Genomic DNA, 22,047 nt, shown 5'->3' with positions numbered 1-22,047 from the left:
CTTGATCTGTGTGTCAAGATAAAATATGACTATCAAAAGCAGATGGAGGAGGAGTAATAAGAAGGCTAAAAAAAAATTGGTGTCTAAACGGGGAAGATGCATTCTTAATGGCAGCAATCCCCCACGTCGACACGCAGCCCAAGCGACCGTGGCCCTCCAGGCCCCGACTCCCGAGCACGAGTATGCGGCAACGAGCCGGACACCAGCACCACCCACCACCGTGGAGCCCAACCGAACCCGAAACCCACTCTCCCCACTACAATCCCACAAAACACAGAGAATATCACCGAGGCGAACGAAACCGAAAAGAAAGCGAAACCCCGATCCCCCAAACCCTAGCGCGTACTAGCCCCCCGGGCAAATCGCCGGCGGCGATGGCGATGGACGCGGAGCGGCGGCAGGCGGAGCTGATCGAGCAGTTCTCCGCGCAGGCGGCCGCCCTCTCCTCGTCGGCGCCGCAGCTGGCGGCGCTCGTGCTCGAGGCCACCTCCCACCCGGCCCTCTTCGCCTTCTCCGAGCTCCTCTCCCTCCCCGCCCTCTCCAAGGTATAAGGGACCCCCCGCCTCTCGCTCCGCCTGCGCCCCGCCGCGCCGCGCGTGTTTAGGGTTAGGGTTTTGGGGGTGGACCACCTCTCCTCCCCCCTCTGATTTCGATCTAATGTCAGTTCGTTGATGCAGCTCACTGGAACGCAGTATGCGTCGTCTCTGGACGTGCTCCGCCTCTTCGCCTATGGGACATTGAAGGACTACAAGAGTAAGATCACCCCCTCCCGTTGCGATTCGTACATTACATTGCCCTTATGTATGTGTTGTCATGCGTCATATGTGTATGCTTATTTGGTGCGTGAGTCTAGTGCATTGTCTTGTTGTTGTGTGTTAGGGGTACGCCCTATGAAATAGCCGCTTACCATGGACGCGATTGGCATGTGAGGGCCATAGCCCATATGTTTAATGGTTAACAATAGTGCTGATTTGTGTTAATGTTAATTCACACTTTTTTTTTGTGTTATATTGTTATAGGTTAATTTTTTGATGGGATTCACATACTAATTAATCATAATTCATCTTTGTCTTATGGTTTATATTCTGCAACAATATGTGGATAGAATTATCACATTTCTGTGCTTGAAATCATAATTTGAGCTGTGACAATCAATTTGCCTTTTCACCCACCAATATGATCAGTGTGTGTCAGGCTGTGGTTGCTAGAATTTTGTTGTTTCCTCTCTCATCGGCATGTCATTAAAACGGTCTGCAGTTTGTGGTATTCTCTGTTTATAGTAATATCAGATAAGTGCAGAACATGAACATTTACTGTTTCATTAATTGTTTTTAATTTTCATACATGTAGGTAATTCTGGCAATCTCCCTGCATTGTTACCTGATCAAGTCCGGAAGCTGAAGCAACTCAGCGTGCTAACTTTGGCTGAGTCAACCAAGGTGCAAATTTAGGCTGATACTGTCTAATATGCTATGCATTTTTTTTTTTGCTTATCCTGTGTACATAAAGTTACTAAGGGAGCGTTTAGATCCTTGGCAATGGGGATTTTAGCCTTGCATAGCAAGGGGAGTTATCATTTGGTAGTAAAAGAAAACAAATCTAACTTTCTCTGTCAATCTAGCTTAACAATTGTCAGAAAAAACTTGCTGTCAAAGGAGAGAAAAAATGGCCCCATCTTCATCGACAAGCATGTGAGCATGAACTGTTGATGGCACCAAATATCGTGCCTCGCTGCCTTGCTTATGTGGGCCATAGATGAAATGAGCAGGTTTATGCCAGGCTGAGCAAAGATAATTTAAGATCCAAATGTATCCTCACAGTTGTTTCATCAAATAATAGCTGGTCTGCATGTTTATTATCTAGGTTTTTCATTCTTCTTTCTTTACGTATGATGGGAAATAGTTCTATGCAGTTATATGTGTTAAGTGATAGTGATTCTCTGAACAGATAACAACCAATGCCAGAAACAAGCTTCTTCCATCCTATTATGTGTGCCCAATTTAGCTTTACACTATCTGTGAATACTATCTTATTCTTTATGTGCATAGCCTGTTTGAGTGTGCACTGGAAGTCAAGTTCATGTAGTATTATCTTTTACCTTAAAACTCTGTTCTATGTTTTTGCTTTAGACAATACTAAATGTGCTTGGTTTTTATTATCATTTCTATTCAGGTGCTACCATATGATCAACTCATGCAAGAATTGGATGTTTCCAATGTAAGAGAACTCGAAGATTTCCTCATCAATGAGTGCATGTACTCGGTGAGAATTTTTTTGCCTTAGGCACTTAAATCTCTATTTTCCATCTTCTAACCTCCCTAACAAAAACCATGTCATTACAAATATATCTTGTGTGGATTATTGCTCTTGTAAGCTCTCTAGCCTTTAGGATCATCGGTTTGTTTCTTGAACTTTTACACCATAGATGCTAGTATTCTAGTCAAATATTAACGTTTAATTGCTTCCCTAGGGTATTGTCAGGGGCAAATTGGATCAGCTGCGGAGGTGTTTTGAGGTCAGATGCTTGTTCTTACAAGTACATTGTTCATGGTTTCATTGTTTAGCTGGCAAATGATCCCCCTAAATTCTGTCTGTACTTGACAGGTACAATTTGCAACTGGAAGGGATCTTACACCTGATCAGCTGAACAATATGATAGATACATTATCTGACTGGTGTGTACCTTTACTTGAGTGATTGTTGCATCCCATCCCTATTTTTTGTTCACAGAAGTTTTAATGTTTGCATTTATATATGGTTCTCCCTCATATCTGATATGACCTTCTGAAAGATACATTGAGGTCATGTGTTATGGGAACTGCGGCTGGGTTATTTTGCTATGTTTATTTGTTCTAGACTCCATGTGTGTTGTCCCTTCAGGCTACTATTGTAGATGGTATGGTTTTGGTTGTTTTTTGTAGTTGGGTGCTGTAGGGATAATGTGAAATTGTGTCTTCTCTTGCCAACCCACTCTGTCTGCCTTTTAACCTTTTTAAGTTTTAATTATACACTATCCATTGTTTTTATTGTCAGTTCATAGCTTTATGTTTTAAATCATATAGAAGTGTTTCCTTGAATTTGTTAAAAGATGAATAACCTCTGAGGTTTTTCATTTAGACAATAGTGTATATGCATCATTTGGTGCTGATATTGTGCTTTTGACATTTCACAAGTAATCAGTTTATATGCTCGTGCTTTGACATTTTTACTCGGTCCATTTTATGTTGAAACATTATGAGGTGCATGTTAACGGGACCAATGGAAGTTTATTGGTACCAACTCATGCTGATGTAAATTGCACAGGCTGGGAACATCGGATAATTTATTGCATCAGATTCAGGAGAAAATTAAGTGGGCTGATACAATGAGTGAAGTGAACAAGAAGCACCAGAAAGAGTTCGAAGACAAGGTAGAAGAAGCCAAAAAATCAATCAAGGTGAGTTGGATCAATTTGAAGCACCAACTATACTGTAGTTTTTCAGATATTGAATGATGAACAGTAAAAAAGGAAAAAAAACTTGCATCTGTTTTGTTTTTTCTAGCGAACATCAGGCTTTTGCATAATTCTTATGATGTTTTTCTATGTTCCTCATTCTTCTGATGACCTGTTGACCCATGTCCATTTACTGTCATGTGTTCCATTCTGATTTTAGTATTAAATGCTTTTAAGTATTCATATAGTATTAAATAGTGGAATTGCCGGACCATGTTTCTTACTTGATGGCAGAAGTTGAACAATTTAAGCAGGCAGACATCGACTTACGGGGGCATGACGACTTTCTCTCTGAACCTGGAGGAATAATGGATTTTGAAGAGGACCGCATCCGACCAAAAAGGTAATATATTTTTTCTCTCTCTTGTGGGTTTGGATTTGCTTACCTTACATAATATTTTTAAATTTTGTTTAGTATAGCCTGTTAAAAATGTAAGGCAGTTTGCTGTCAAGTTGTTAGGGACAGCTATCAGAGTTATGTTGTCAAGCAACTTTTACTAGTGAAACAATTGGTGGTGTTAATGGAACCGCAGTTGTAGTTCGTAGCCTTATTTGGCTAAGGATTGCCTAGTAACCTTCAGCTATTTTTAAATTGGTTGTCAACATGTTTAATAATACGGATGTATCTTTACCTTGTGGTGTATACAATGCTTTTCATTGTATAAAATTGCTCTATTACCACAGCTACGAATAATTTTTTAAAATCTGATTGCAGGAGGCGACAACCAATGGCATAGTTTCAATGGCATACTTACCTGCCTCCCCACTTGTGGAAGTGCTGACGCCCTACCTTGAGACATTTTGGCACCAGAGCTGAGGAAACTTCCCCACATCAATTTATTTATGGTGCTTCCTTTTGAAGCGAGTATCCGTTATCATTGTCTCTTCTGGAGAAAATATTCGTTTTGGTACGAGATGTACAAGGTTGACACTTACCGTAGCATTTGTTTGCTGGTAAAAAAAAATACAGGTGGCTGGCTTAGCGTTGTAAAGATCATGGTTCTGAAAGTATTTTTTGGTGACTTAAAGTTCGCTCTGTTTGCATTTTGGCTGTGTTTGTAGCTGTGATTCATCAGCCACGCTCATCAAGTTGAAACTTGAAAGCTATCAACTTACGAAATTATTTTATAGGAATTAGTTCATATCCTACGGTCATCTGGAAGAACTGCCGTATTGTAAAGGAGCCCTAAATTGTTTTGGGTCGTACTTAGCAAATGATTTTAACTATTAATTCATATGATCCTTTGGACACCACAAGTTTTATCGACCTTGTTGAATGGTGCCTCATGCTTCCAGATCCACGTTCCAGCTTGGAATGTGAGGCCTACTCTTGTAAAAAGAACAACCTTAAAATGCCCAGGATTGTCTGAGAGTCTGATAAAATGCTAGGTTGTCTACGGACATGTTGAAACATTAGAGTCGTTAATTTGGCTACACAAAATTGAAAGCATGAAAATACTGTAGGATTTGGTGGTAAGGCAGACAGAAAACTGTGATATTTACAAATATTGGTTTCACTGAGAACTAAACCACCCACACGCGTACAGAAATAGTCAAGGTTGTCCATCTAAAAAAGGGAAAACAAATTGTCCTCTCAAAAGAAAAAAAAGGTTGTCCCCTAAAAAACCAAGGCTATCACTAACATGATGTTGACATCACTCATTGCTTGCAGTTACTGAGGTTAGCATAGCTGCTTGGGTAAAATTTGCTGCCATCTACTCTGCAACAAGAGAGCAATTTTGGTTAAGTGGTTTAAAAAAAAAGGCTGCAGACTTGATCTGCACATCTAGGTGTTGAGACAAAATTCAGGTTTGCACATTCTATACTTATAATATACCCATGCAGTGTAATTCACATATTGAATACGAAACCTACATCACATTTCACGCCACAGAACGGCAGACATGTAGTTGAAGTGTGCACTATGTTGTGCTCACATAGACAGTAAAAATGCACAGCTCCTGAATCAGTGATCACAGTCCACCAGTTTTAGCTCACACTTAAATACTGAAATCAGTGATACTAACCATGCTGAAAGTGCATTGACTAAATACATCAAGCTAATTTTTTAATGTCAAAGTTGAATCCAGTGAGAATCCAAATGAAATTTTATGCTCATGGTTCACATAAATCATAAACACTGCAGTTTATGAGATTCACTTTTCTCCAATAAAGAGTGAAAGAACAAAGATCTAAAGCAGCCACTTTCATAAATTATGGAAGGGCACATCAATGTTAAATTCAATTTGCATTGTTGGTAAAAGAAACTATGCTACACTATGCTAACCACACAAGATTATGTATCTGATCCAAGCAAATATAAGTAACAGAAAGAGGCATACATTCAGAACTCTGATTTCACTTGTCTTCTTTATTCCCGCTATGATCAGCAATCATCTTCTCCTTGGTATTAATGCGCAACTGGACACTTCCAACCTGATTCATTTGGCTTTCATAGTATTTCTTCCTCTTCAAGCACTGCATTGCTGCTTGCTTATTTCCTGATTTTGTGAACTCCTTGGCACGTTCCATCTCCTGAGAGATCTTCTTTTGCAGAACTGCCTCTTTTGCCACGAAGACATCACGGGCCTATAGAGCCATAGTAACATAAGCAATTAACTCACAAGGTAATAAAACGATGCGTTCATAGAGTTGCCAACAGTCCTGAATATCATACAATTGTTTAGCTAAGTAAAACACTTTCAGATTATTTAGCTCAGAAAGGCAAAAATAAAAACAAAACGAGATAAAGGGGAAATAGCTCTTAAAAAACCAGAGCTTTGCCCTGTTTTTTTAATTCAGCAGTCAAGCAGGCACAAATGCAGCAACTTACTGAACTTACCCTATTTATGTAACTTAAAAGGGAAAAGAAACAGCAATTTCAAAGAGACCTTTTTTTTTCCCATCAACAGTAGTAAGCCTAACAAATCCATGGCAGGTGCTACCCCCCTTTTTTCTTAATCCTCTTATTTGAATATGAACATGAAAGTTGCATTCAAAGGGTGTTTCCCTTTAATTTCTTACTGTGCTTTTCACATTATAATTTGGCATCGCTACTAAAGCCCACATTGACACTAAAAGCACCCCAAAACCAGCATCTGTTTTTCTCTTTCACAACTCCCTGCATCAGCAACAGGTGAGAAAAAAAAAACATAATTTGATCTAACCAAAAGAACTAGTAATTCAATTAACAGATACTACATCCATTCAGTGCCATCAGGAGGCCTCGGTAGGAGGGTAGGGCACTAGGCAGCAACTGGGGTCTGAACCATGAACAACTCGCATTGTACGCCCGCGATACAGAGTCCTAGAAGATCACTGTGGACAAGAAAGTCATGAACACCACTGAAGAAAAAAAAAAAAGAAAAACACACGAATCGCTCGCTCCATCTCCTCCTCCCACCGGGGGCGCAGGGACGAAACAAGCACGCACTCATCGATTCACCCACTGGGGGCATGACAAACCGTAGCATCTCCCTCTCTTGAGTCGACAAACGCAAAAAAAAAAAAAAAAAAAAAAAAAAAAAAAAAAAACGCATTCCGCCCCCTTTTCTTTTTGCTCACTATCGCATTCAAATTGGTGGGAGAGAAGATTCTTGGGGGATGAGATGGGAGAGGAAGGAGACGGACCTGCTTGAGCTGGTCGGAGGCGGAGCACTCGTCGCGGCAGCCGCGGAGGAGCCAGGCGAACATCACCGCGGAATCGCTCGCCGGCGGCGGCAGCGGCTACTGGCAGGAGGAGAGAGAGAGAGAGAGAGAGAAAGATGGTGGGGAGCAACGGCAACGGCAACGGCCGAGGAGGAAAGGGGAAAAATTAGAGCAGGAAAAATAAAGGAAAAAGCATATGGGGATGGCAAGTGGGCCTCTCCGTTTTGATTTTTTTAAGAGATAATCCATTATATGCCACTGACTTTGTCGCACGTCTACGATTTGCCACTGACTTTGTCACGTTCTACAATATGCCATCGACTTTTGCTTAACTTCTACGATTTACCATCACCGTCCGGTTAGCCACCGTTAGTACTGTACAAATTTGTCGAAATGACCAAAATACCCATATGACAAAAACTTCCAAAATTTGGATAAAATTATCAAAATATTATATTATAAACATAAGATTGTAAACATCCAAAATTTGACCAAAAACTTGAAATATGATATTTCATAATTTTTATCCAAATTTTGAAACCTTTTCTCCCAGGGGTATTTTGGTCATTTTGACAAATTTGTACAGTACTAACGGAGACTAACCGGACGGCGATGATAAATTGTAGAAGTTAAGCAAAAGTCGATGGCATATTGTAGAACATGATAAAGTCAGTGGCAAATCGTAGACGTGTGATAAAGTCAGTGGTAAATAATTGATTCTCTCTTTTTTTAAAGTGAATTAAGCTTTGGACCATATTTTATTACCTAAGTTTTACTTTAAAGTTAGGACCACCTTATCTTTTTATTTTGGACCGGATAAATTTACCATTGTTATGGTTTGTAATCGAACGATTTTTTTCAATACACATCAATAATCTTAAACACATCAGCTCTGGTATACGGGTGAACTCCTCTATGCATGGTTCATATATTTGCCAAAAAGGAAGTTAGATATGTCAATAAAAGTTGTTCGGGGTGGTCCAAACCGTGACAATAGTAAATTTACCTAATCCAAATTGAAAAGATAGATTTAAAAGTGATCCGAAGTAAAACTTGGGTAATAAAAAATGGTCCAATGTACATTTTACTCTTTTTTTTCTGCTACATGATCAGAGTTTTCCTTTCTCCTCGTCGAGTATTTCCATAAAAATCACTGCATGTGTGTGGTTCGATAGAGGGTTGGCTCGAGTTGGGTTGAACACATTTTTCACTATGTTTGGTTTGTGGATGAGTGGGATGTTATGGTCCCCCAAAGGGAATATTTCGCAAAGATCCAGATCAGCTTCACATCTCAAAAATTTGTGGAACAATCCAACCCACTTTCTCTCTCCTGACATGTGGATCGCACGCTCCCATCTCTAAAAAAGTAGGACCACTTTATCTCTCATGCCAAACAGAGAATGGGACTGTCTCATTCTAAAAAACAGGGATGGATCTGACCAATCCCACATTGTCCCCAAACCTCTAGTTGAAAAAACTTACACCTCTCGTTTAATAAATATATGTGGTGTTTAGGGCGTGAAATTATTTAGACAGGCTCATGTTTGTATAATTATTCATATTATATCTAAACTATACATAAACAATTCGTGTAATACGTGGTCAATAAATTTTTGGTTGCAATCAGCCTTGATTCCCGTACCTGAAGCAGGGATTAGACCAAAATAACCCTTAGGCCCAAACCATGTGTGCTCTAAAAACCTGGTCGAGACCTACAGGGAGTACTTGACTCTTAGTATGGGAGGGAAATAAGCCAAGGTAGTGTGGAAATAGCGGCTAGCGCCAGGCGACATGATGTGTATCGTAGATTGGTGGGGCACGACATGATGGGGAACGTTGGCGCTAGCGAAAAAGTGCTAGATGAAGGACGACACTTGGCAGTAAGGTGTGGGTCTAAGGATGGCGCTCGGTGGCAAGTAGGATAGAGCCCGGCTTCCAGCGGCGTGGTGTGGGAAGGAGGGAAGCAAAGATAACACAAGCACACCGAACTTCGGTGGCCTTAGTAAGATTGTACTTTGTATCACCCATGTGTGATTTGCTACTTGATATTGTATGTTCTTTTGTGCTGAATGGTTAAATATTTAATCGATGTGCTATAGCTATTCAAGGATACAAATGAAAGAATTAATTATTATGCAATGAAAAATGGATTTAAAACATATCCTAAGAATTACTAGTAGAAAGTTTTTGCAAAAGTTGCATCATTTAAAACTCGAGAAACGTACATATTAATATATTCATTAATATATAGAGACCGGTAACTTTAGAGTTGCATATCAACTTTAGTATAAGGCATTATCAAGAGTTTGTCACTTCATCGGGAAAATAAATCTTACCAAAACTTCAATAATAGCAAAGGTAACGTAGGATTAGGTTATTTTTGGTTTAGGACCTTATCAGTTTTTCCTACTAGCTGTCTTCAGATTAGAAGGTTCGGAAATTATTGATAAGGATGTTTTTAGTGTGTTGCCTTAATTTTGACAAGGCCAAAATTTAGAAAAGTTTGAAAATGAGTGAACAAACCCCAAATCAGCTTCAAATCCTTCAATCCGCCAGACAACCACAAAGCGCTACTAATAAAGCTATCTGTACTCCCTCCTTCATAAAATAATGAACTCCATCCACCCCACATACATATATCAATACGGAATTGAAAAGACTCGAATATCCTTATTTTATCAAATCTCAATATAATTATTCTCCGGTTTATCTATTCTCAATGTAATTGTTTCATACTTTTATAAGCTTCGATGTAATGATTACTTGAAAAAACTTATTTTAGGGCAAATGAAATAAGTAAAGAAATAAACTTATGATGGGGCGTAGTGAGTAATAGTTTTCTTAGGGAAAGCTATCAAAACACTGTACTTCAATTAAATTATGGAAATGATATTTTTTTCTTTTCTTAATTATTACCTAAAATAATATTTTCTCTGTTTCATATTATAAGACTTTCTAACATTATCCGTATTCATATATATGTTAATAAATCTATATATATATATATATTACCTATACTCATTAACATTTATATGAACGTGAACAATACTAAAAAGTCTTATTTTAAGGTGGTATTAATTTTTTTTAGAACAATCATCTTCTTCGATGATCAAAAACCGACGGGTGGTCGCAGTTCACAACTCACAAGCCCACGACACGCGCCATACTCCATGTCTCGAGCCGTACTTCTCGAAGTTGCGCCGCTGCCTGCCGCGTGTCCGATCCGGTGGGGGCCCATTCGTCGGTGACCACCCCCCAGGTGGGCCTCACCCATTCCAAAGAGAAAATCCCTTATATACCCCTGAAATTTTTCCTAATCCCTTCTATACCCCTGAATTTTGCTTACTTCCTTATATACCCCCAAAATTTGATTTTGATCCCTTGCATACCCCTCCCGTCAGTTGACCGTTAGTTGACCGTGTATTTTCTATAAAAATGACCATTTTACCCTTGGATGAACAAAGAAATTCATGAATTACATTATTAAAAATATAAAAGCTTCTCGCATGAGACTATTATAGTTATGAGTTTGTTGTGCGATGCATTATTTATCCCAAAAAAATATTTTTAGATAATGAAATAAAAAAAATACGTATTTATTTTTTTAAAAAAAGGTCATAAAAATGAGGAGCATTCATATAAAGATAGGTATACCAATGTTCACAACATTTTTTTTTATGAATGCTCCTGATAAAAAAATCCATTGTCCTGATAGGTATACCAATGTTCACAACATTTATTTTATTTTCAAAATTTATGTCAAAATTTTCTGCACTAATTATTTAGTCTCATTAGTTTTATAAAATGCACACGATGTGCACTCAAACAAAATTTTCAATTATTTTTGAAGCTTATATTTAAACCTAAAGCATCAAGGGCAAAAAAAGACATTTGCAACCAAACGTAACAGTAAAATGATGGAAAATGTAACGGTAGGGGCATGGAAGGGATCAAATTGAAATTTCAGGGGTACAGAAGGGATCAGGTAAATTTTAGGGGTATGAAAAGGATTGAGTGAGTTTTCAGGGGTACACGGGGAATTTACTCCATTCCAAAAGCCTCACCACGCGGCCCAGCGAATCCACAGCTCACATCATCACGCCCCTTTTGCCAAAAGAAAAAAAAAAGGAAACAAATAAATAAATCTCGCCCACCTCTCTCTCTCTCTCTCCCCTGGTCTCTCGCTCTCTTCGCTCGCGGCGGCTTCTCCGCCTCCGCCTCCGCCGCCCTCTCCTCCTCTCGCCTCGCCGCCGGCGCCGCCAGCCACCGCGCGGGTCGGGCGGGCCGTATCTTCCTTTCTGTTCCGATGGCTTCCGCGAAGGTAACGTCGGGCTTCCAATTTGGTCCGGTCTCTGGTTCGGGTTGTTCTTGGCGGGGGGGAGTTCTGGATGGTTTGTCTGTCTAGGGTTTTCGATCTCTCTGATGCTTGTTTTGATTGATTCCGGGGGATGTTCCGTGCTGTCAACGCAGGTGGAGAACCGCGGCGGCGGTGGGTTCGGTTCGAAGAGGTCACGCAACGACGGTGAGATTCTCGGCGGAATCCCCCTTCTTCTCTTATTACCGGGTTTTGGTTGAGGTTAAGTGCGGAGTTAGGGTTTTTTTTTTAATCAAAGGGGCAGAGCCCTCCGTTTCTATTAAAGAAATGATGAAGCTATTATAAGAGTTTGTCTCATTTGATGAGAGCTGAAGTCTGGGAGTTAGGGTTTGGTGAAGTAGAAGTTTTAAGTGTTGGGGTTTGGTGAAGTAGAGTGTTAGGGTTGTTCTTGAGTAACGGTTTGGTTTAACATGGAGTTGGGGATTGGTCCAACTGCGAGGAGTGCACGCATTAAACAGGGAAATATGGTAGTATATGTATATTTATTATTTGAGAGCAATGAAAACGAGGATGAGTGCAGAGAATTGGCTGTGCTGGATTATATACTTTTGTGACTTCCTCTGATACATATGACCCTTATTGTTTCTCTGTGACAAGGTTTGGTTAGTCATATGACATTTATGTTTTTATTTTCATTGGGAACCACCTTTTCAGAAGCTTCTCTTCATTATAGGTTGATGTGTTACGCGGTCTTATTGATGGTGCTTATACGTATAATCTCATTAAGCCTTTTGTCTTAACAGAAATGTTTAATTGGATTCTTGCATAGTTGAATTTGCCCCTGAGTTTGCAAAAAGAAGTCGTTGCATGGTCACTACTGTCTATATCGAGTTGGTTCTTTCCCTTTGTTTCTGTAATAATATTTACCTAATATTATCGTGTTGCTTTTCCAGGGAACTAACTATCTTTTGTAAGTAGTTGGTGGCTATTTGGTTCCGTCTCACTATTGAATTGTTTGAACATTTGTGTTAGTCTGGGTTATCTGTAGTTTCTCTAATCAACGTTTTAGTTATGTGAGCTTACTATTTATTTGTGCATTGATTTTTTTCCTTTTCTGAAAACATGGTGCAGTTTTTAGTCCCTTTGGTTCCTTCATGTGGTAAAGAATGCATGCATAAATTTAAATTAGTAGTTTCTAGAAGATAAGTCCCGTGCTTTCGTAAAATGTTGGGGTAGGTAGCATGCAGTATTGTATCTCTGCAAAATTTATGTGCGTTATTTCCGTGGTATTCCTATGCTTTCCTTAGCGTTGTTTGGAGGGCACTTTCCAGATAGAAATGTCTTTTGTGTATTATAATATTGTTCTTAGTTCCTCTTTTGGACAGGGAACTCATTATACTGTCTTTTAATACTTGAGTCTGTTGGTTAAGAAAAGGTTCTACTATTTTCAGTGTCTGTAAGGGAGGGGGACTGGACTTGTCCTCAGTGTGGTAATGTCAACTTCAGTTTTAGAAATGTTTGCAACCGCGGAGCCTGTGGTGCACCCCGTCCATCACCGAGTCTAAGCCCAGTAAGTTGTTGTAGATTCCCCAAGTGATGTCATTACTGGTATATGTGGTTATGTGGTCTGATGGAAAATAAACCAAAGAGTAAATTCCCTGTGTACCCCTGAAAACTCACTCAATCCCTTTCATACCCCTAAAATTTACCTGATCCCTTCTGTACCCCTGAAATTTCAATTTGATCCCTTCCATGCCCCTACCGTTACATTTTCCATCATTTTACTGTTACGTTTGGTTGCAAATGTCTTTTTTGCCCTTGATGCTTTAGGTTTAAATATAAGCTTCAAAAATAATTGAAAATTTTGTTTGAGTGCACATCGTGTGCATTTTATAAAACTAATGAGACTAAATAATTAGTGCAGAAAATTTTGACATAAATTTTGAAAATAAAATAAATGTTGTGAACATTGGTATACCTATCAGGACAATGGATTTTTTTATCAGGAGCATTCATAAAAAAAAATGTTGTGAACATTGGTATACCTATCTTTATATGAATGCTCCTCATTTTTATGACCTTTTTTTTAAAAAATAAATACGTATTTTTTTTATTTCATTATCTAAAAATATTTTTTTGGGATAAATAATGCATCGCACAACAAACTCATAACTATAATAGTCTCATGCGAGAAGCTTTTATATTTTTAATAATGTAATTCATGAATTTCTTTGTTCATCCAAGGGTAAGATGGTCATTTTTATAGAAAATACACGGTCAACTAACGGTCAACTGACGGGAGGGGTATGCAAGGGATCAAAATCAAATTTTGGGGGTATATAAGGAAGTAAGCAAAATTCAGGGGTATAGAAGGGATTAGGAAAAATTTCAGGGGTATATAAGGGATTTTCTCTAAACGGAAAGTGGTGATTGGTTATTTCCCTTCTTTTGCATCGTCGACAGACATGTTCCTGTAGGATCTAATCTTTACACATATAGTTCCGTTGCTATTCTAACCTGTATGTATCAGTGAATCTAGCTTTTGGGTCTCCTTTTTCTCAACTAGATGTCGTAGTGGAAATCTACCAATCATTTCCTTTTTCAGTACTGGGAAACTGTTATAGAATAGAATAATACGCATATTTTATAAGCACCTGTTAACACATTCTGGTGCTAGGTAATGATGGGCCTTTCTTGTGATACTCTCTTGTATGTAAATCTGATGTACATGAAAGTGACATGACAGAAATGAATTTAACTGTCCACAACCCTGGAGAAATATTTCTGTACTAAATCTTGCATGCTTTACAGAGAGTGCCACCTCCTCCTGCTGCTGGATATGATCGGCCACATCTTGGATATGATCGGCCACATCTGTTTTATGGTAGTGCTGGCACCCCACCTCCTATTCCTCTTGGATCTGGTAGCTATGGTGCCCCCTATCCACATCTTGGCTTGCGGTATGGATATGGTCCACCAGTAGGACCTCCTGCTTCATATGGCCTTTTTTCTTCTTATGGTCAACCTGGACCAATGGGCAGTCCGATGGGAGGTCTGTATTTCTTTCTCAATTGAATATTGCAGTTATCTCAACAGATATTCAGATTGGCATATGATTCCTTTGGTAACCGTTGCAGGCATGGGCTATGGCCCTGGACCTGAGCTAGGCCGATATGGTTATGGTTTTAGAGGATCTCCAATGCCGGTTTGTCTTTGCTACCGCACTTCTATATTCTATAAATTGGTCTTCTGTTCTCCAAGAATTCATAAATCGTTCTACATATATTTATAAAGGTTTCTAGCCCATGGTCTGGTGGAGCATTAGTGGAAAATAATGACAGCTCTGCTTCACGCAAGCGTCGTGGAGGTAACTGATGATATCTGTTAAATACATTCTTGTTAGTTTGTTGTTTTACCACCTATATGCACTTTGTTATTTCTTCTCTTTTAAAAAAAAGTATATGAAAACTTGGTCTGTTGTTCCTTCAACAAAGTGCCGCACCTGCACATGATAAAGTGTAAGCATTATGGTTTATTAAAAGGCATGTTTAGTTTGTAACTCATATTTAATGCATTTATTTAATCCTGTGGTGTCCAACTTAACACATTCATTGGGACATGTGGTAACACTGCAGCTGTCTTTGGTCAATAGCATACTTTCTGTTAAATTGAAATGTAGAGGTCCTCGCCTTTTGCTTGGGTGACCTCAATGTGATCATTTTATGATGCTGATGTTGTGCCACATGGCTTATAGTCACATTGGTTCATTTTTAAAGGGTACCATTTTAAGATGCGTGGAGATGAAATGAAATGGATGAGCTTGTTATTTTCCTGTTTTCATTTTCATTGAAGTCATTTACCTATAGGCTAATAGAAACTTTTCCATTCCCTTTCAGTACTTCTCTGTTTATCTACTGGTTTCTAGTTTCTTATGGAACTTGTTATTATAGGCCCAGATGGAATGGCTGAGAATGACTGGATCTGCCCAAAGTGTGAGAATGTCAACTTTTCCTTCAGAAACAGTTGCAATATGAAGAAATGTGGAGCTCCAAGGCCAAGCCCTGTAAGCAGACTATTCCCTTTCCATCTTTCCAAAATTTGTCTGTCTGCTCAACTGCTCAAGATAAGAAGGCCCTAGTATTCATGTCCCTTGTTGTTCCAAGTGACAATTATAAACTGAAATCTGTTCAGGTGATTATACAATTGCGTTCAATCAATGTAGAAAACTCCCATCATTGTTGGCTGTGTTCTTTTGGAGGGGTTGGGAACCCCTCCCCTCCGCACGAAAAACGGAGCGATAGATTAATATGTGATTAATTAAGTATTAGCTATAAAAAACTTGAAAATGGATTAATATGATTTTTTAAAGCAACTTTCCTATATAATTTTTTTGCAAAGCGTGTACCGTTTAGTAGTTTGAAAAGCGTGCACGCGGAAAACGAGGGAGACGGGTTGGGAACCCATGGGAAAGAATACATATTTTTTATACACAACTCTGCTTAACTCTTGTCTCATGTGATATCGCTAATAATTTATTTTCTGAGATTGACTGTTGGTAATTTTTTTTTAATGAAATTGAGCGTACATATAAATTCTAAATTGGAACCACTGTATTCTGTTCCTATATGTTACAATGCTTTTCTGTGTCATGCTTTGCATTTTGCACTGTCATAACGAACCGGGTTAGTATAGCATAAAATGCATCTACTAGTGGCTGAACACTTACAACCATACACTCTATTTTGTTTTTTTGGCTGTTGAACTCTCAAATAGATAGAGAAGCATAAACTTTTTTCCCTACTCTTTTCAGGGATCTAATGCTACCCCATGTCGCAAAGACAAGGACGCTCCGGAAGGGAGCTGGACCTGCCCGGAGTGCAACAACCTGAACTACCCTTTCCGCACGGCGTGCAATCGGAAAGGCTGCGGAAGCAGCAGGCCGGCAGCGGCCACGGCGAACTAGGACCCTACTAACTTTGCGCCGGCGATTGGGGGCAGAGAGAGTATTGTTGTATCCTAGCTATATACAAGTTAATTTAAACTGTAAACGGCTCAAATATATTTTCTTGTGGCCTGAGATTCGTTGTGCCTGATTTTTAAATTCGCCTTCTGAATTTCCTTTACGATTTATAGAGCTTTTATATACATTGGACTAATGCGCTCTTGTTCCCCTGGAATCCCGTAGGTCTTGCATGTCACAAGTCACAACTGCACGAAATTTATTTATCTTTGCTGTTTTTTCCCCTATTGTTCTCTGTGGTCACTGTGTCACTGATCGAGTGATTGTGCCTAAATCAGTATGAAAAATGATGGCAGCACGCCTGTGGGACAAAGATTGCACACAAGAACTAATCTGAGAAGTTCTTTTCACGTAGAGACCTGTCAATACATAGGTAATCATTCCTAACAAAACGACTACATTTACAACTTATAAGTGGTAGTATGCTCAGACATCCTCGGAGCTAGCAGAATCAACATGGTCCTATCTAAATAGCATCCGTATATATTAACTCTCTCTTCCATATGATCCCTACACCAGCAGGGTGCAATAGAATAAATAGAATCTTTCACCTCCGGCACGCAATGTGCAGTTGGGGGGTCATTCCTTCTGTTGTTGTTTTTGTTGTTAGATGCCGACACACTTTGCCCATCTGAACCAGCATGAGATCTTCTCAGGCAACCGGTACGGCTCCAGCGACGCAGGGTCCATCTCCAGCGAGTTTGGATCTGACCAGATGTACACCCCGCGCTCCTGCCTGCTGCCTGGCACCGTGTTGTCGAGGATCAAGGCGACGAGGAGAGCCACCACCACGTTTATGGATAGGAGCGCGTTCACCGCAAAGTTTAGCTGCAGGATGAGTGGAGAGTGTTAGGGAAGGTTTTACCTAAATTGGATGGCAGGATGGCAATAGTAGTTGGATGGCAGGATGCCATGGCAAAGTCATTGCTTCGATACACTGGTAGAGGGAGAGAGCTTACCCCGTTGCTGCCACTGCGAACCGGTCCGCTTGAAGCTGCGGCGTATGGAAGGAGATAGCTTGGTAGAATAAGATTGGTGCTGGGTTCATATTGCTGGAAATAAGCTGGGACAGACATGGAGATGAACAGCGTAAACCCGACGATTATCATGTTTCTCGAGCTTGCGGCTTGGGTGTATCGCAATGTGGACAAGCCAAGCGCGACGATTAGTGCCCAGGTGAAGCACAGAACAGAGGCAGCCAAAGCAACAGGAATGGAGGCAAGGAGGGCTCCAATTTTTCCTGCAGCCAAGAAATTCTGATGTTAGCAGTCAGCAGCTAATAGAGAAACAAGATAGAGCAAAAGAATGCTGCATCCTACCAAAGAATGAAAAAATGACCAACAGGACTGCGCCAAACTGCAAGGCTCTTCTGCTGGCCATTTTGGTATTCTCAAGGGTATGTATGTTCTCTGTTAGAGTTGTCGAGCCAGTTCCTGTACCCCATACTCCAGCGATAAGAGTGGAAATCCCTTCAAAGCCAATCCCTCTGCTAACAACTCCACGTGTTGGCGGACTTAAATTGACCAGCAATGACGTAGCATGATACGAGGAAAGCTGCAGGTGTACAAAGATGGCAATGCATGATGCATCAATACTTGTTAAATGTCTTTAAGTGTTGGGTTTTACTTCAGTACTCTTTGGAAAGTTATTATTCTGCCAACAGAAGCTACTTACCGAATCAACTGATGCAACCAGTGAAACTATTACCATAATGATGCTCGTTTTGAAATGAAATGTAGGAGGGCCCCACTGGAATGGATAGGGAACCCTCACCCAGGCAGCTGTTCTCCAAGCATTAGAAGCATCAGTTCGACAACGCCTCATGGTTTCTAGATGCCTTTTGCATGAATCCATTAGTATGTTTGAACTGGGTATATTTGAGTTGCATCCCTTGAAGTTATATGCTCCACCAGCAGTGAGGAAGAATGCATATGCCCATACAACGGCAACACTGAAGGGCACCTGCAAACAGCATATCTCAGGTCTGTTAGCATGATTTAATCACATAAAGCATTGGTTCACCACAGCTGATGGATAGAGTAATATGCTTGTCTAGTATATGCACACAGCGGCAATGAACCTAAATGGACAGGATTAGAGAAGTACCGCATAAATGAGGAAGATACGGTTGCCAAACAGGGATACTTTTCTCAAATACTGCAATGCATGAAAAGACTAATCAGTATGGTGTCGGAGTATATAGAACAGAACCGCCTGCCATGGGAATAATTAAATGCCCCGCAACATGCAGGTGCAAGGAAAATAAAATAGGAAGATATGCATATGGTCACTTGATTAAAAAGATAAAGATGTGTTGGAAGGATACCAGGGTGCACAGAAGAACCAATAAAATAAGGGGCATGCTGATTTCTACACAACTGCCAGCCTGAGGGAAACCATAACTGAAAAAGGCTAAACCAACGGCAGCAATTGTCGGTGCCACGACGACTGGGTTTATTAACCTGAATACCATAAGTAGGCATAAGTATACACTATTTTCTTGGATAATGAAATAGACTGAAAAGGTTGATTGGTATACCTTAGAAACAGTGACATAAGACCACTGTATCCCAAAATGATCTGGAAAACTGAACCGACAAGTATAGCTCCCTGCAGTTCCCTCATTATGTGCTTGAACTTCTGCATATCATAAAGAATGAATCCTATGTTAATAGAGTTGGATGATCCAGGCCCTTGTTTCGAATATTAAATGGTTAACTTATTTTTTGCTTGTTATACAAGTAAATCTTAGACGAATTCAAATATGAAGACACAACCCACCACAAAAGGTATCTTGCCTCTTGTCAATTGTAAAACTGGACAAGGCAAGCAATATATTCCGCATCATATATTCATATATTGGTTTTGTTTAGGAATAAGGAACCATATCGGTCAAAATTAAATTTGAGTCTTTCAAATCAATGCAGGTTGCCCTTGAATCAAATTTGGGGGTACTTTCAAGGATGTCATTTGATTTTCAAATCCAATCACTAAACTTGCTCGATTCTATTCTCCTGTTTTAAGGGTGACTGCTATTTCATATTTTTCCGTGTCACCATACATAATATTCATGGTCCTTGGCAGTTGGGTGGTATTTTAGTGTCCAAGTGTCACGATTACAGCCTACTTCTGTACCACTGTATCTCCAACACAAGCTTTACATGCTGTCTAATACTCCATTCGTTTATATACATGAAAAAATCTTGTCCATTACATGCTGTCATCCCATTTGAAGCTTTCTGAAATCCATTTTATATTGATGTTTGCTAGATAAATGTTTAATTAATAATGCTAGCTGAGTAAAAAGGTGTTGATGAACTCAGAACTTACATTTTCACTAAGATTTCTGAATTCCTCCGAGTTTGAAATCACCAATGCAGGAGCCAAATATACAAAAGAACTTCCTTGAATCAATGGAAGCCGAGAACCGAAAAAAGTATGAAGTATTGTTGTAAGACCAGACACTAATAAGATGGTGGAAATGACTGTTGCTGTGTCCTCCTGCAACATGAGGGGAGCTTATTATTTGAAGGCAAATGTCCAGCTAAACACAAATAAGAGGAATTAAAAAAGGAAGAAAAGGTCGTACATCAGATCCACCCATGGTCGGTACCAATATCAAAGGAACAAAAACAAGTGAACCAGCTATTGACAAGTAATGTTGTATGCCATAAAAAATGAGGGGCACTGCAATTGAAAGAGCAAATAAAATTAATACTGTCCCTGCAGTTACCATCAGATTGACATAAAAAAAATTGTCAAACAGAGAAACAAAAGCATGATACATGTGAATTTAATTACAATGATCCAAACAGTGTGACATAATAAGAGAATGAACTTATAAGCTGCTAGTTCCATTTACATAGCTTCATTCTCTTGTTATGTCATACCATTTGGATCATTATAATGATTCAAATGGAATTGTGCAGTTCTATTCAATTCTTAGCCAGTTTAAAGTGTACTAAGCTGCCAGTTAGCTTAACATCACTTAAAAAATATCAGTATTAATAATAAAGAAACATATTTAAAAGGTTTACAAGACCACAGAAGAACTCCAACACATGAATTTAACAGGCCTTAAACTAGCAAGTGTTTAGAAATGCACTCTTAGTTTGTTGCTTTGATCTCACTAATGTGTTGATTTCAGCAGGGAAGTTTACTTATGTTGGTCCATTCTAATTGCAAAACTCTGCTTATCTGAATCTGAAACCCCTTAACAAGGATTGTCTTACGAACCCTGAGTAGCATCTAGCTCAAAATTCAACAGAGCTAATACTATTTGACTGGAGTGCCCAGAATCAAGGGACCCCAATTCCTAATTCCCCTGCATATGCTGTCTAACAGTGTGTGAAAATTGGCAGATTGCATGCACACAATGATAAGGGATCAACACAAGTAATCCCTTTGTGGCACTTCATCTACGCAAAGTTGCGGGCACACCTACTGGAGAATAAAAATTGGACTTAGCCAGTGTGACTACTGATCGCCATCACTATCACTACGATTATTAGTAATTATACTCCTAGAACATCACTGTCAACTTTCAAAATCAGCTAAGCTTAGACAGTCACTGTGAAATGCTACTGTTAAATCACCATGATATCATAGCCATCACTTCGCAATGCCACGGAGAAGTGGAGAAGAACGAACTCACCCCACCCGGGGTTCTCGGTGACGCCGCACCGGAGCCCGGACTCCCCGTACAGCGGCGCCGTCTCGCTGGTGACGGCCGGGGCGCCGCCCTCGCCGCCACCGTCCTCCTCGTTGGCCCATTGCTCCTGGTAGTACGCGGCCAGCTCGGCATCCCTCTCCTCCTCCTCCTTCTTCCTCCTCGCCTCCGCCTCCTCCGCCTTCCGCTTCGCCTCCGCCTCCTCCGCCTTCTTCCTCGCCTCCGCGCCCGCCGCTGCGTGCGCGCCGCCGCCGTTGCCGTTCCTGGCACCCCCGTTCACCGCCGCCACCCGCTCGACGCCGTTCGCCCTCCTCGCGTCCGCGCGGCCTCCCCTCGCCGGCGCCGGCGCCGGGTCCTCCTCCGCGGCCGGCGCCGCGTCCGGGATCTCGAGCTCGAGCTCCCCACGGAGGTCGATTCGGCGGCGCGGCGGCGGCGGGCGGCCCCCTCGCGCACCGCGCCCGCCGCGCACGCCGCGCTCGAGGTCGAGGCGCGGGCGCGCGGGGAGATCGGACTCCTCGTCGCCGTCCTCCTCCGTGTCCAGCTCCCGTTCCGGTGCTCGCGGCGGGCGGCGCGAGGTGGCCGGTGGGGGAGGAGGCGGGGGCGGCTGCGGCATCACGGAGGAGGCGAACGAGGAGGTGGACACCGCCGACTCGCCGGAGAAGAACGTGGAGGGGTGGAACCCCGTCCGCCGCGCCCACGACCGCAGCTCCCGCGGGTTGTGGTCCGCGTTGTTCCCCGCGAACGGCGGCACCGCCCTCCCCCCACCCCCACCATCACCATCCCCACCTCCTCCTCCTCCTCCGCCGCCGCGAGCGGTGGTTCGCCGTGAGCTTGGCATCGCCGCCGCGCACGAGGCAAGCTAGAGCAGCGCAGCGCAGCGAAGCGAAGCAGCAGTGTAGTGT

The 22,047-nt window shown here is 41.1% G+C and overlaps 4 protein-coding genes across 8 annotated transcripts; 2 read left to right on the top strand and 2 right to left on the bottom strand.

The window, feature by feature from the left end:
* The first annotated feature begins 297 nt into the window (after positions 1-297).
* LOC4343271 (COP9 signalosome complex subunit 7) lies at positions 298-4,521 on the top strand. 4 transcript variants are annotated; one of them, XM_015789346.3, is made up of 9 exons: positions 298-545; positions 678-753; positions 1,351-1,439; positions 2,173-2,262; positions 2,471-2,515; positions 2,605-2,675; positions 3,304-3,436; positions 3,748-3,836; positions 4,209-4,521. In XM_015789346.3, the coding sequence occupies exons 1-9, from the start codon at positions 375-377 to the stop codon at positions 4,228-4,230; spliced, it is 786 nt and encodes a 261-aa protein (XP_015644832.1). In that variant the 5' UTR covers positions 298-374; the 3' UTR covers positions 4,231-4,521. The 4 variants fall into 4 exon arrangements, with proteins under 4 accessions (XP_015644832.1, XP_015644831.1, XP_015644835.1 ...); XM_015789345.3 differs by having other exon boundaries at positions 3,745-3,836; XM_015789349.3 differs by having other exon boundaries at positions 3,731-3,836.
* A 413-nt stretch (positions 4,522-4,934) lies between these two features.
* Positions 4,935-7,288, bottom strand: LOC4343270 (vacuolar protein sorting-associated protein 32 homolog 1). Of its 2 annotated transcripts, none has more exons than XM_015790090.3 (3): positions 7,124-7,288; positions 5,836-6,082; positions 4,935-5,213 (listed from the first exon to the last, which is right to left on the bottom strand). In XM_015790090.3, exons 1-2 carry the CDS (start codon positions 7,184-7,186, stop codon positions 5,852-5,854), a joined length of 294 nt encoding a protein of 97 aa, XP_015645576.1. In that variant the 5' UTR covers positions 7,187-7,288; the 3' UTR covers positions 4,935-5,213; positions 5,836-5,851. The 2 variants fall into 2 exon arrangements, with proteins under 2 accessions (XP_015645576.1, XP_015645577.1); XM_015790091.3 differs by having other exon boundaries at positions 4,935-5,208.
* A 3,908-nt stretch (positions 7,289-11,196) lies between these two features.
* Positions 11,197-16,612, top strand: LOC4343269 (ranBP2-type zinc finger protein At1g67325). Its single transcript, XM_015790951.2, has 8 exons — positions 11,197-11,462; positions 11,612-11,663; positions 12,908-13,026; positions 14,268-14,508; positions 14,594-14,661; positions 14,751-14,823; positions 15,407-15,519; positions 16,267-16,612. The coding sequence occupies exons 1-8, from the start codon at positions 11,448-11,450 to the stop codon at positions 16,417-16,419; spliced, it is 834 nt and encodes a 277-aa protein (XP_015646437.1). The 5' UTR covers positions 11,197-11,447; the 3' UTR covers positions 16,420-16,612.
* A 179-nt stretch (positions 16,613-16,791) lies between these two features.
* On the bottom strand, positions 16,792-22,047 carry LOC4343268 (nucleobase-ascorbate transporter 11). The gene is made up of 10 exons (XM_015790950.3): positions 21,131-22,047; positions 20,066-20,163; positions 19,807-19,977; positions 19,016-19,116; positions 18,803-18,938; positions 18,583-18,633; positions 18,151-18,438; positions 17,796-18,030; positions 17,436-17,716; positions 16,792-17,304 (listed from the first exon to the last, which is right to left on the bottom strand). Exons 1-10 carry the CDS (start codon positions 21,981-21,983, stop codon positions 17,083-17,085), a joined length of 2,436 nt encoding a protein of 811 aa, XP_015646436.1. The 5' UTR covers positions 21,984-22,047; the 3' UTR covers positions 16,792-17,082.

Source organism: Oryza sativa, chromosome 7 (assembly GCF_034140825.1).
Source record: "Oryza sativa Japonica Group chromosome 7, ASM3414082v1".
NCBI lineage: Eukaryota > Viridiplantae > Streptophyta > Magnoliopsida > Poales > Poaceae > Oryza > Oryza sativa.
Note: the sequence above shows the minus strand (reverse complement) of the source record. Positions and strands in the feature narration are given on the sequence as shown.